The 15373-nt window shown below is 33.8% G+C and overlaps 1 protein-coding gene across 1 annotated transcript; it reads right to left on the bottom strand.

Annotated features, from left to right (window-relative positions):
• Positions 1–2333: 2333 nt before the first annotated feature.
• On the bottom strand, positions 2334–14958 carry LOC115448639 (glycine receptor subunit alpha-4; the record flags this gene model as incomplete). Its single annotated transcript, XM_037445832.1, is given in 9 exon segments — positions 2334–3146; positions 6182–6199; positions 6201–6230; positions 6232–6275; positions 6278–6368; positions 7850–7990; positions 8562–8791; positions 13993–14133; positions 14803–14958. Coding segments are annotated over 9 exon segments (1001 nt in total), but the record flags the coding sequence as incomplete, so codon positions are not given.
• Positions 14959–15373: the final 415 nt, after the last annotated feature.

Genomic DNA, 15373 nt, shown 5'->3' on the forward strand with positions numbered 1-15373 from the left:
TAACCATTGCATCCACTTTTTGCCATGCGTATTCCATCCCGTGGTGATATAAGTATAGGGCGAGACCATTATACTATGTTATCTTTCAAAGAAAACTAAGGAGTAACTCGCATTTTGCCAGCTATATTAGGTCCGAGGTAAAGGCTAGATGACATTATGCACTTTTAAAGGAAAATCATAATATCACTTTCAACAAACAACCACAGTGCTAAACATTTTTATTATGTTTATAACATCTTTATATTCTTTTTATATAAATAAAATAAATATCATTTTTAAATCATCTATTCATATTGTTTAGTATTTGCGGGCGGCACGGAACTGATGAAATCATATTATCGCATCATTATTGCAAAACAATTTCAAATATTTTTTTATTACAATAGGATTTTAAAAATGGTTTCGCAAAATAAATTTATTGTTCAACGATGTTTTATTATATGCAAAGTAATGCTCAAATAATATATTTTAGTTGCTATTTTTAAATATATTTATTATTAGAATCTCTTTAAACATACGTAACGAACCGATGCTTCTAAGCCCCAATATCGTACCTTTATTAAAGCTCAATAGATGATGGCGACACTAATCTTTATGACGCGATGTACAAGCACCTTAAGTTATACATTGACTGTTTTTAACAAGAATAATTAATTAAAACAAGGTATTTTGGTACTAAAAGGCAAAATTCTTGTCAAAAACAGCCTTTGACATTGTTCTAAATTACCTATGAGCACCTTAATTCTAAAATTTATCGTAAATAACCAAATAAATCATCTATTATTAAATCCCACAATATAAATTTATTACACAATATTTTATAGTATGAATATAATAATAATAAAATGCCTTCTCTTTTCTATAATTACTAATAAAAATAAATATTGTCGATTGATTAAATGCTTTACACATATCATTGGTTCCTTTTTTACAATTATGATATGTTTTATTGTGCATTGATTTTATAATTTTATTTATCTACCTCAGTTATTAATTTTGTTTGTATTTAATAGTAGTTTCGTACCAATTATAACATTTTAAATGAATTTTAAAAATATCAGTTTTATTTATATAGTATTAAATTTTTTAATGCATTTTTATAATTTAATCATTTTAAAACCAAGAGTAAGCCAATCTGACCATTTTAAGTATTTTACAATTATTTTAATATTTCTTATATCTTAAACGTAATATAAATATTTGTAAAGTATATACATATACCCTTTCACCAAAATGTAATGTACCCACTTGAAATAATGACTTTAGAACTTAATACTTACTGCCCAATCGACTATGTTATATAGTAATTTGGTAGCGGAATTGCCATGAAAACATACGACGAATTCCAAATGAACAGCCTATTTTAATGAATGATTTCAATCCCATTTAGATCAACGGCAACAGAAACTATTTAATCGAAGTAAGTTTAAAGCACGGGAAACAAACTTTACTCTGGTCCTTTTTCACTGTCTGAGCGATGAGAATTGTTCATTGAAACCAGCTCTAAGTGGATAAATTATTGGTTTTCTACCACAAAGCTAGGGAATACAGTTCAAAGTTATTGGAATTCTTCGCTCAATTAATACGAAACAAGCAACTTGCGGCGTTAAAGTAGCTTTGATCTCAATAAATGGGTGGTGTCTGATTTAATTAATTCTTGTGACTTCTAACGTTACAGCTTAGATAACACTTGGATAACGTTTTATAGTAACTGTTAATACTGGGGCCACACTAGTTTTAGGCATGAAGAGATGAACCGTAGGGGAAGCTATGACTTTCCCGTATGTACCGAAGACCATCACGGGTTTTAGTTGGTATGCCGGTGTGGGTATCTATAAATTCACAACGACAACCTCTATAGGTTAGGGACTCGGTCCCACGATCGCTCGGATGATGCTATACTCAAGAGTGGGCCGTAAGACCGCTTAAACATAACCGTTCTACTGACCCCATACGTTTCCCCCAACATAACCCCACGTAATGATAATGCGTTTTTACTGGCAAAAAAAAAGTGAACCTATAACTTATCACGATAATTTGACGATGGCATTAGACATTTGAGAAACAAAGGTGAAGCTATGAATTATCACAATAACTTCACGATGGCGTTATTAGACATTTGACAGATGAGAGGTGGACTGCAATAATTTCCAAAACATTTTAATGCCATGTGATTACGTCCTCGGTCACTTGATATATCGCACCTTTAGAACTAAGGTGACCTAACCTCAAAAAGCTTTTGTGGGAAACGAATACAAAAGATTTGAATACAATTTAGTAGGCAGTGTATTGGTTGGAAGTCGAAAGTGAGTATCTCTATTTCTATTTTATAATTTTGTCTTTTTCTCGTTATAGGGTAGAGCATGCTTTGGCAGCTTGTGTTTAAACAAAACCAGGAAATTATAACTTTTGAGTCAGATCACTTTAGTTCTAAGAGTGCGATACGCATTTAGTAATCTCGTTTAGAAACAACATTATCACTCATACTTCCGAAGTAGATCTAACAATTATCTTAAAATGAAGAAAGGGCTTCCATTGATTGTTAACTCTTCTGCTAAAATTTGAATTAGATCATAACCGTAGTATGACGTTAGCATTAAACGCAAATGATGATAATAAACATTACACCAAACGACACCATACCATCTAATTTCGAGTTACTAGATTCGAACCCACTTCCTACTACATCATGGAGATCATACGTGCATTTCGTCTACATATAAGGCTTTATGGTGTTTTTGTTAAAAGAGATTTTATAAGCACAGATATATTTTTGTACCATTTTGTACTCTACGCCATAAAACTTAAAGACTAAGTTTAGTGTCTAGTTGATACTGGAGTTAACTTCTCCGGCATAACTGATGACCCTTATTATTCCAATCATCGGCGAAGTAACAAAGTTCGTTAGACCAATATGATTGACGGAACTTGACTATTAACATTATCATAGTCACAATTGAAATCTTGAAACCATCAAACTACACAAGCTTTTCTCGTTATGAAGAAGCTTTCGTCTTCAGCAACAACACTGGCCAGTACATGGTTACGAACAGGAGAAACAGGGCAGGGAAAACCACGCGCGAAAGCTTGTCTATTTCCCTCCACAGGACACGCTCTTGCCCGGTATCGGCGTCTACCCAGGCAACCTAGAACAAACATCCCTAACATTTTAAAAGAAATTTAATTAACTATACACATAACAAAATAGCAACAATTCCATGAATGTACATTAAAGGTATTGAGAATAAACTAAAATGGCGGTCTTTATTAGAGCAACAGAAGACAAAATAATAGACTTTAGATTTTTTGTCTGTCCGTCTATATTTTTGTACACGTATCAAGCAATAATTAAAACATGAAATTCATTGAAATTGTCAGCGATATATTGCTAGAGTTATAACATAAAATATAGGCTCCATTTCCGGGATAATACAAAGTGCGAGTTTAATTCCAGAAAAACGTTTTAACGTAGGCGGACCCGCGTGCAAAAGCAAGTATTTAACAGATCCAACAATATCTCGCAACGGTCAGATTCTTAGAAATATGTTGAGATTTTAAAATAAGCACTTTCGTTCCTAGAATAACTAGATACAAATTCTTTTATTTAAATCTTTTGATGCGATAACGGAGTCTGCGGTCGTTTTCTGGAGAATGTGATGCAGATATCGTTTGTACGAAACTCTCATTCCTTTTATGATATTTTAGTATGAAACTAATAAGAGGGCGTTCAAGTATTACGTAATGCATTTTTAATAATTTTGACCCTCTCTGTAAGTGCCGTAACGTTTTTCAGTAAGCCCCCCCTCCCCTCCATAAAAGTTACACTCAAGTGACCATTTTATCTCAGTCATAATTATGTTACGCAATACTAAAATACCTTCGTTAACGTTGTAATCTTTGAAAAAAAATAAAAAGGTTTATAAACTTGTTTATAAAAAGCGACGATAGCCTAGTTGGGTATGAAACGGTCTGCCGAGACGAATGTCCGCAGGTTCAAATCCCAAGGGCACACACCTCTGACTTTTCTAAAAATCATGTGTGTATTCTTTGTGAATTTATCGTTCGCTTTAACGGTGAAGGAAAACATCGTGAGGAAACCTGCACATCTGAGAAGTTCTCTATAGGAATTTCGAAGGTGTGTGAAGTCTACCAATCCGCACTAGGCCAGCGTGGTGGACTAAGGCCTAATCCCTCTCAGTAGTAGAGGAGGCCCGTGCTCAGCAGTGGGCAAGTATATAATACAGGGCTGATATTATTATTATTATTATATAAACTTGGGAGAACAAAATAAAAATGACGTACAATACAATCAACGGATTCCCCGTAAAAAAATAATGTTACGTAACGCGTTGTACGAACCCCTCTCCCGTCTCTGTAACGCTTCGTAGCATTTTTAAAAGCAACCCCCCTCCCCTTGTATTGTGTTACACAATACTTGAACGCCCCCTAATGTAATTTTATAGTCTTTTAATTTAAAATTATAAAACAAATTGAAGATACTCTAAAGCGAATGGGGTGAAGCTATACTATACAAGATTCCATAAAATACACGACACATTTCATTTACTGAATTCTAAATAACTGATATCTCCTGTCTTATAAAACATTTAGATGACAAGAATAATTAAAATTAGACCAGAAAATAGGTGTCTGAAATGAAACTGCTAGACATCCAATGTATAAATTAATTTGAAATGGATATTCATCTCGTAGATGTTGCTTTGATCACGTTTCTAGGAATATGGGTCGCCATATTCTGTCTAAATATTAGATCTAAATATATCTCAAAATTAACATTTGGAGAAGATCATTTTGAAAATAATTTATGTTCAATTAAAGAGTTGTAATCAAACAATTTGTTACGTTAGGTCACGATCTTACCGGTCTCAAAAATATTCAAAATTTATCCCAAAAAGACTAACAATTTTCTTTTTAACATGACCCTGGACCCTGCCTTAGCCTATCAAGGGCCAGATTATACAAGCACACCGGACTTTTGACAAGACGCTACACATATACAATATGTATTTTTAGTGGAGGGACCTAATTATGCCCACAGGTTGGGAAGAATAACGTATCAGATAGTGGAACCTCGTTCCCCCCGATTACACTATGTGTTAACCACATCCATCCATCTTAAGTCTTGTAAAATATATGAAAATTCTTGTGAACTCAATTGGGAAAAAAATATGTCCACGGTAGTTCATGCTTTCATGTGACTAATATAAATATACGCAAAGAAATAAATGACAATAAAATAAAAAAAAAAGCTTTCATGTGACAAATAAAAATTTACGCAAAGAAATAAATGACAGAGCAAAATAAAAAAAAAATGGTAATAAAAGAGCTCCCAACGTGTGGGTATCCTTGTGCTAGCTACTTGAATGACCTATTATATCGGTCATTATCTATGAATATATCATGTAAGTATGATCCGTCTTCCCTTCTTCATACTTCAACCCTGGCTTATGATAGTAAAATATCTAGATGCTTAACTTCCCGTCAATAATAAAGTCATGTATCGGCACATATTTAGCAAATCGATTCATGAATTTTATTGGGTCAATCACATTAATAAAATATCAATTGAGCCTTTCTTGATATAACATGTTAACGTAACCTTTTATTGAGATACTTGCTAGTTTCTCATTTAATATCCCATTCATGACATACATTGGACATATTAAAAAAGTTTCTACGATATTTGGAATATTTGAGGACTAAATGTTGAAGATGAATTTCGAAATTCAATAAATTCCCAAAATTAACTACGTTTATTTGGTTCTATTTAATATCGTTTGCAGACAATGTAAAAATATTTACATTATAATTATATGAGCAATATTTATTCTATATATGTTTAAAATGTTTGTTATAAAAATTTTGCTTGGTCTGAATATTTTCAGCACTTTTATTTATTTATAATTATGATCTTTCATCTTAGTTGACATAGATAGAGTGATTAGCTAGGCTAGGGCCTATATCGTCCTCATTGATGTGCATCGCGTTCTTTCGGTTATTTGAACAACGGATTATATTTTATTATCTTTTTATATCTGGCCACTTTGGTTAACCTTGAGCTTAGTTTTTGTTTACAAAATCTGGTGCACAAAAATAGCAATTTGAAGCTTTGAGTTTGGTCAGTTAATGACGTGCATGACCGTACATGATTGCTTAATACCTGTAGTATGCTCTGCTTGCCTTTCCATCCCCACCACATGCGGCGTGGGTTGCCGACGGCGCTGGATGCACTGCAGGTGTAGCCGCTGGAGGGAGGTAGGGGAAGTGAGGTCCACCTTCCGACACCTCACGCCACTATTCTCCCACGCCGCTATGGTCCCACATGACCCCTTGTCCCCGTTCAATCGCTGCAAAAATCGACGTATCTTTGTTTCAATGATCTATGTTCTGGGTTTGAATGAAGGGGAGATAGAATATTAAGGATTGATGCGAGGATCAAGCAAAAGATTGATCGCTTATATTTATGTTATTGCAAATATATTATCAAATAGAGTTTGTTATGCTAATAAACTTACTTAGAGGGAGCTTTTAAGTTCCTACAATGTAGTGTCAGAGCAAACTACTATGTCAAAACATTTTCCCTAGACCTCAATAAATGAACTGCCTCTGTGGCTATGCATTAGGTCCTTATGTATATGAAATTGACGTTATGTATGGGAGGATTCAATGTCGATGTTTTTTCTTTACCAAAGAGTACATATTTCAGATCAAATTGGCCAGTACAATAATACATGAATATCATAAATAAGAACCTAATATTAAGGTACAATTGCAGTGCTAAGGTTCGATCTCCGGGTCGGACAAAGTGATAATGAGTTTTTTTAATAATTATCAGCCCGAAATCTAGAATTTGTCCTCAATATGGCGATAGGCTCGCTTCCCTCACATCATAGGACTGAAAACAGGCGGTGGAAAGTGGGTGTACCAGTTGCGCCCCCGCCTATGTATTTAATTGTTAATAGACATAAGTGTATTCAATTAAGCAACTAAGAGCATTTTCCAAGACACGAAAACTGTTTATATTTAGCTCTTTAAGAATAATAAATTCATTTCGTGTTAGGACATGAAGTGTTATGTCTCTAGAGGTTTACTAACTACGTCATTAGCTTGACTAATTTCCAAGAAACTCCAGTTTGCGTATTACTGTAGCAAAATTCAATGTAAGAACATTTTACATATATCTCCTTGTTCATACGTGTGTGTTTTCTCGGAAAGGTATGCAAGTTCTTTGAGATATAGTATTGAATGTGGTTTTAATATTAAAGAGAATGGACTATACAAAATTTTCATATAATGAAATACGTATATTTATTATATTTTATTAATACAAATGCTGCATTCTATATTATTTAATAAATATTATATTACCTTATTCTTTTGTTTTGTGATTTACTTTAATTATAACTACTCTAAGGGTTAGGAATTTATGTAAAGTGCCTCCATAACCTTTTAAAAATAATTTTAAAATGCCTTAAATACGATAATTCATTTACAAGTAATATTATTTTCCATTCTCCCAATCAAAACATCCTCAAGTTCAAAGACGATACTCTCTATACACAAAACAACAGCCTAAAATATCCCTTATGTGACAAACATGATTTTTTTTTTATTTTATTTTATTTTTAATTTTTATTAAATATCTTTTTTAATTCACTGCATTACTCTCTTTTTCTTTCTCGTTTTTATATCCATCCCATGGTTGTCTGGAAGACATTGCCTAGAGCAATAAGACCGCCATTTGTGCATGTGCCTTATGTCTGTTTTTCTTATTTGTATTATTTATTCTGTTTTGTACAATAAAGAGTATAAATAAATAAATAATTACCACTGGTATGATCCTGGGCATGGACTCCTGCATCTTGCTTTTGTTCATCTGATACTGCTTATCCAACACCTTAACTACCACGAACTCCCCAAGGGCAGCGAAGACGAACATCATGCATCCAGCCATCCAGAGATCCAGGGCCTGGTTTCAAGATGTACATTTTTAGGATGTATGAAATAAAGCCATAGTAGTAAGATTCGACGTGACGCATTTTAGGTTTTGGGATACCCGCATCTAGTAAGACAGAAGAATAGTTTAATTCTTCAGGTCAATAATATATTTTGGATTACAGTTTTCCATCAGGCCCAGTGAATGTACTGTGACTTAATGTCTTTTTATTGTGAAGAAAGATGATGAAGGGTGAAATATTTATAGTATTCTTGGTGTTGGTCACTGCATCGCCTGTGTGAAAAGCGTGTACTGCTACAAAAAAATATAAAACAATGTACCACGCTAGCGACATATATTAAAAATCGAATTTAATAGTTTCATTACTTCCCATAGGAACAAACTATCTGGATAAAAGTAATAATATCTGTTTAGAACATGGTCTACCGTATGTTAAATTTCACCCAAATCCGTTCAACTGTTTAAGCGTTTATTTGAACAAACATCCGCATTTATTATTAAGATTAGTATTTATGACAGCATATCATCAGCTGAAACATGTCCTAGACTATCGTCAATTAAATTGTACCCTCAAAATACTCACTTTTACATACGCTACTGGTGGTATATCAGCTCGCAGTCCTGTGAACATGGTGACCAGCGTCAACATGCAGGTAACAAGCAGGGTAACTCTTCCAGGTATAGCGTCCAGGTCAAGCCAGAAACTGAACCAGGACAGCATCACGACAAGGGAGGACGGAGCGAAGGTCTGGATGAGATGGTGGCCGATCTGACGCTCAAATCTAAAGTATACTACTAATCTTGAGTAGTTACCTGCAAATAATGAATTATATATTTTAAGTCCTAGATTTAAAGATGTGTGGCTTATTCAAAACTGATGAGTTCATATAAGATAACTAATATCCAAGCAAAAGATCAATTAGCAAATGGATTCCCAGATAGTTCTGAATGCCTATTAGCAACGGTGCTATATAGCTAACCCTACTTTTTGTGATAATTTACCATTTTGCTGGTGGTAGTATATATTTTAAATCCACCCGGCTAGCGACCACCGTACACAAGGTGTTAAATCCCGCTATGGCCTACGTAAGTGTGTCACGTTCTAGCATCAATCTATATATATCCGGTTCTAACAAGTCAACATACTTGTGTCGACTGTCGAGGGGTAATCATCTCTCGTCAGTTGACACTCTATTGGACCCCACTCCACTTACCATCAGGTGCAATGGAGTCACTTTGACGTGCCTTTATTAAAAAACAAAAAAATAACAAATTCGCTGTGCAAACATTTTTTTAAGCGCTAATTGATAATAATAATAATAATAATATCAGCCCTGTATTATATACTTGCCCACTGCTGAGCAAGGGCCTCCTCTCACTACCGAGAGGGACTGATTGATGTGTTATTAAAAATGATATCGATGCCTGAGCAGAAAACTTTAAGTGGAAACTGTTGTTATACCTACACTGGCAATAAACAAAGGTTCGGGACGCTAATGTATCAAAAACAAATATATCTGCACATGTATGCGGACTAGTGATGTTTATGAAAATTATCGATATCTTAAACGTTTATTTGGCAATGGAGAGTGAGTATGTTATTATGTTTATTACTCCAGTTGCATCTATAGTTTTAAACAATAAACAGGTCATTAATGAAATGACAATATTTATTCTTTTGCTACTAGTGAAACCGGCTCTGAAAATACCTTGTAGAAAAAAAAAACTGTAAAAGTTTTTTTTAATGTAGGTAGAGGAAAATCGAATGGCAAATAACAAAAAAATCTAATGGCAAATATTAATGTTTTTTTTTTTATTATATTATACCAATATATAGAAGTTAATGTTTGCGAAAATATTTGAATGTAAGTCACCTTACCACACATTCATTTGTATAAAATCTTAACTGACTCCCTTCTAGCCGAATTTGGCCACGGCGGCCAATTTCAGTGGAGATCAACCAGGTACGCAGAAGATATTATAGTGCAATAAAAGCCAATCTCAATTATTCTTGGTCTGACCCGGGATTGGAACCTAAAACCTGAGCACGGCAGTCATACGCTAATCACGAACGCATTATAACTACGTCACCGAGGAAGTCTTAATAAAAATTACTAGTAAGCGAAATCGTGTTATAAGACTAATTTTATCGTAAGGCGAAAATTCTACAATCATACTTTCATTATAGTAAAACATTCACATGAAAGTCTGGAGAAAAAAATAATACACAAAAAAAAATTTAACACCTTCCACAGAAATATTTTTTTAAATATACATAAAAAATCCTTTTCTAATCTTCTTTAGTTTTTCACCTGATTCAAAGGATTTTATTTTTGTGCTAAACATTGAGTAACGAATTTTTTTATAAACATAAAAATAAACTTAGACCTCAGTTACAACACTAGTACTCACTAAAGGGACGTTAAATGTGCCTACAGGACGTGTCTGCAGACCTCTGAGACAAGATAACAAGATTACTACAGGCACGTAATGCCACAAAAGGTTTTATTGAATCTACATTACACAAAAAAATGAAGTAGAAATTTCGGAAAATATTTTATTTAGTGTTCATTTGGTATAAATCAGAATGGGAGAAAGGAGGAAAGACCTCCTTTACGGCAGAAGTTTAGGAAATAAGTACTACAAATGCGAAAGCCTATTTTCTATTAAGTACTGCAGTATGGTTAAAATTTCATATCTAGGTATTTTATAGGAACGTGACTTTAAGAAATTAATTCTGGGATAAAACTTAGACAGGCGGAGTTGAGAAAAAAGGTATCCGATAATGTATTGATTCCAAAGTATAATATGTTGTCTTAAATTTCACCGAAACAAGAGAGAAATAACAAGTTCTTAAGTTAAGCCACTCCGTGCGAAGTGACAGCATTATCCACTTTGTCGACAACAAAAGCTTTTAAGGATTAATATTGTTAAACCTACTATTAGACACACACGTTACGGCTTTATCCCCAAAAGGGTAGGCAGAAGTACCTCCAGAACTTTTTACGACCGAATTTTCTCTCTGCGTGCTTTATCCTCTAAATGATAAGGTGACCCTATAACCATATCAGGAACAAATTTCAGGCCTGATACTGAGCAGAAGAATTCAGTAGCACTTTGCACGGATTCTAGGATCCAATATCCAGGATTCGAGCCTAGGGCCTTAGAACGGGAGTGGTACAGAATCCGAATACTATCATTTTTATTTATTACTAGCTTTCGCCCGCAGCTTCGCCCGCGTGGATATCGGACTTCAAAAATGGAAGAGGTGCTCAATGTGTCGGGATGTTTTTTTTATGTATGGTGGTATGCAGGTGGTCCGATTGTCCGGTCAGGGTCTGATGATGGGATCTTGGTGAAATCGAAGAAACTTTTAACCATTAAGGTTGCACACGCGACGGAAGCTTAAAAAATGGAGCAACTTCTCCCGTTTTCCCAACATTTCCCTTCATTGCTCTGCTCCTATTAATTGTACCGAGATGAAAAGTATACTAAGTATATAAGTATACAGCCCAGGAGTATGAAAAATAATTGTACCAAGTTTCTGACAGACAGACAGACAAAAATTTTACTAATTGCATTATTGGCATCAGTATCGATCCCTAATCACCCCCTGATAGTTATTTTGGAAATATATTTCATGTAATTGACCTGGTCTATATTTATAATAATAAGTATAGATTTAGGTAATAGGTTTTCCAGCAAACTTAACACTAGTATTACAATAATTGAAGTATAATTTATAGCTATAATATAAGCCCAAATGAAACTCAACATGTGTATCATTTAATTTAAAAGTGATCTTCAAGCGCAGCAAATGGAACAAACTCAATATCCTAATATAATTTGGACACGCAATAAGTTAACCTATGTGAGACTATAATATATATTACAGAGAAGCTTAAAACATATATTAAAAAAAATATTATGGTTAGTGATATGACGACCTAGCGACTATTTTAACCAAACAAAAAACTTCGATTCCTGTTAGACAAGATTAACCATATTAGCAATTCCGAACTGCACTCTGTATGCGTAGATCGGACCACCAACAGCAAAAAATTTAAAAAGTTGTATAAATTTAAAATGTAGTTAGATATTGTAACTTTGACTACAGATGACCAAGACCTCAGCCCCCCCCCCCCCCCGTGGCCACGAAGGCTGCAAAGTCTTCGAAAGGTCGGGAGAAAAAAAATATAAAAGCCGCGATAGAATTCGAAAAATATTTTAATTTTAATGTCTAACGTTCGCGTAAACATAAAAAATCATTATATCCTTCAGAGAGACTATGAGAATAATCAGGTCTTTAAACCACATAAATTATAATATAATAAATAGCAGAAATCAGTGTTTCTCAGTAGTAGTGGTGCTTTATGTAGAGTTATAAAAGTAAAGACACAAAAGTACCTAATTAAGAAAGAGGTCTATATTATAACTTGGCCATCTTAATTTGACCTTCCACGTAACAAAATTGAAGGAATTAAATTTAAAACGCCAACAAGATTCAACGGAATAACATTCACATCCTGAGAAGGATTAAAATTTTTAGTATGACACTCAAATCCTGATAATAGTCTGAATTTGTTGAGCAATTTTAGAAAAAACTTTAAAAATACTGAATTAAAATAAAGTACGCTTCATAATAAGACTGTGTGAATAAGCTAATCGTGTTGTTAAAGGATTTTTATATTAAAATGTAAATAAATGTTGTATTATGTCTCATGAAAAAAATATACGTATTTTGCATTTCTCTCAATGCCAATCGGATAATGTGTTTTGCAACAGGATTTCATTTGATGAAAACAATAATATACTCGAAGTGTGGTAGACTGCCTATTTGGTATAACACCAACTATCAAGGGTAAATTTGTTGTTAAAACACACTAAAAAATCTTTTAGTATCAAATATTTTCAAGACAAACTTTTTTCATTATATAAGCCTGCAAACAAGCAACTAAATGATTCACCGACAACGTATACATACACCCCACAATTCAACATTAGGGAAGCGTTTTCAACCTTAAAGGAAAGGCAATACAATTATGGAAACATGACTGACTACTTTGATTTTCAAACTATTATTTCCCTTTGGTTTACTGAGACGTAAGACGACTTAGACGAGTGAGCAACATCAAATGAAGGCAACACTCCCTAAAATTCCCAGACGGACCTGTCAAAAGCAGACTGCATCTTGATATATTATCGTTGCAACCTTTGTAAAATTATCCCTCTTAATATGGACATCCATGACTGTGCTTGCCGATACGTGGTCTCCATTCTAGAACTTTTTGCCTCACAGTGAGCATACATACAAATATAACCAAGCGAGTAAGCGATGAAAATACAAAGTAAATATAATACAAAGATCCATTACACACTGTAATCAAAGCATCAGCATACAAATATTCAGACACATTTCGTTCGTATAAATTTCTAGAACGTTCAGATTTTTTTAAGTAGAAAATTAGAATTGTATGTAGACAATCACGCATTGAGTAAGTTTACAGACGAGACCTTAACAAATAAAAATTGTAATCTTAGATCTGAAATGTGTAATGTTACTTGAATAAGAGAGATATTTGGACAACCTTTATTACAGTGTGAATAGATGCAGTCTGTCTGGTAAATAATTTGCCAGATATTTTGTATTTAAATTTAGTGAGGTTTTTAATAATTGTATGGTACCTGCTATCATAAAATTTAGCTATATTGAAGTTAATAAAATTTCGAGAATTTTCAATTTTATTCTATACAAATTACGTATTATTTTGGTGTTATTTTGCACCATATCAATAACAATTGTTTTATAACATGCGTTTAAACGTAGACCGTAGTACCAAAACAAGCCGCCATTATAACCCACTTGCAAAAAATGGGCAGATTTTTTATTCTAAAAGTATACGAAAATGCGTATAAGTATTACCATTTTTGCAATTAGTTTTAGAAACACACATTCTACTACAATGTTTTTCTATGCCCAGACAAACAAATATCTAATCAAGTCTAATGCATACCACCTTTGTCGATCATGAAGCCGTTGGTCTCCTCCAAGCGCAACGGTTCTCCGATGTGGTACTGCAGCAGTTTGAGCTCAGGGTTGATGGTGACACCAGCTTCGCTCCATCGGAATCTTACTTTCTGATTGCTATATGAAACTGTAACATAAATATACGAAGTTCATTATATGAAAATGTTTTTTTTATTGGATATTTTATACCAAAGATTCCCTGAGTATTTTTGTCATGCCCCTTTTCGATGCAAAGAAGCTAGGGGGCTAACCAAGTATCCTACTATATTAAAATGAGTTTTTATTTGCACCATAACTACTTAACTGATCGTAGTAAAACTGCATATTAGTTGCAGAAAATGTATCTTTCATCCAGAAAAACATACTAGATGTTAATAGACAAAATCTACATTAACAAGGAGTCACTTCCATGTGCCCGGGAGGGGAGAGGGGTCACCGCAAAGATAAAATACCGATATTCTATATGACGATATAATTATTGAGATTTAGGTTTAGAGAAAAACGGTAACAATTAAAAAACGTGATATTTAGAAAACTTAGTTTTACGATACGCCTTCCAAACCGATAACAGAAGCTTGAAAGGAACAAGACACATGTTGGTAAATATTACTTCTTTCCATAAAAGGTAGCAATTCCATGCAAAACTTTAAATTACAATTTGCATATCCTATTATTATTTGCATATTATAATAGCTTGTCAACCCCAAATATTAGATATCAAACTTCTTAAACCTCTGATAAGTTTTCTAAACTACACTAGAGTTTTTATGTGTAAAACGAAAATAATATTGCTTACAGCTCTCAATATATATAGGGCAGGACTGTATGTCCATGGGGTAAAGTTGAAACTCCATCTGGCAAGCAATGATAGCATGCATCCTGGCAGAGTATCTCACTGTCTGGTTTCTGTACAACGTCACTGATGAGAATTTATGGGTCAGCTCTGCGATCTCTGGAACAAAATGAGATTAATTTTACCAGAAATCCTATTGTTTCCAAAGAGGTAAAAATCACCAGAAATGACTTTTGAACTCTATCGGACTCAGAAAACTGGGGGAAAGGTGGCTAAAAACGCAACAATAATATTCTGTGATCAACATCACCAGTGTCTCGATTCTTATACTTAATTTAAAGTTTTGGATGGTGATGATGGTTAGGTTTTAAGTGCTATTGCAGTTTACCATCTGATAAGTGACATGCGCCATTCATATGAAATGCAGATCTAGTTTGCCTTCAGATCAATAAAAAGGATTTTTTTTTTGTAAGACTAATGGCATAGTAGATAAGGCCTTTTATTCTTCGCCAAAAAAAGGCTTAGTAGTTTCCAAACTAGTTAAAATATTAGCATAAATTTCGACATAGAATTA

Source organism: Manduca sexta, unplaced genomic scaffold (assembly GCF_014839805.1).
Source record: "Manduca sexta isolate Smith_Timp_Sample1 unplaced genomic scaffold, JHU_Msex_v1.0 HiC_scaffold_2181, whole genome shotgun sequence".
Taxonomy (NCBI): Eukaryota; Metazoa; Arthropoda; class Insecta; order Lepidoptera; family Sphingidae; genus Manduca; species Manduca sexta.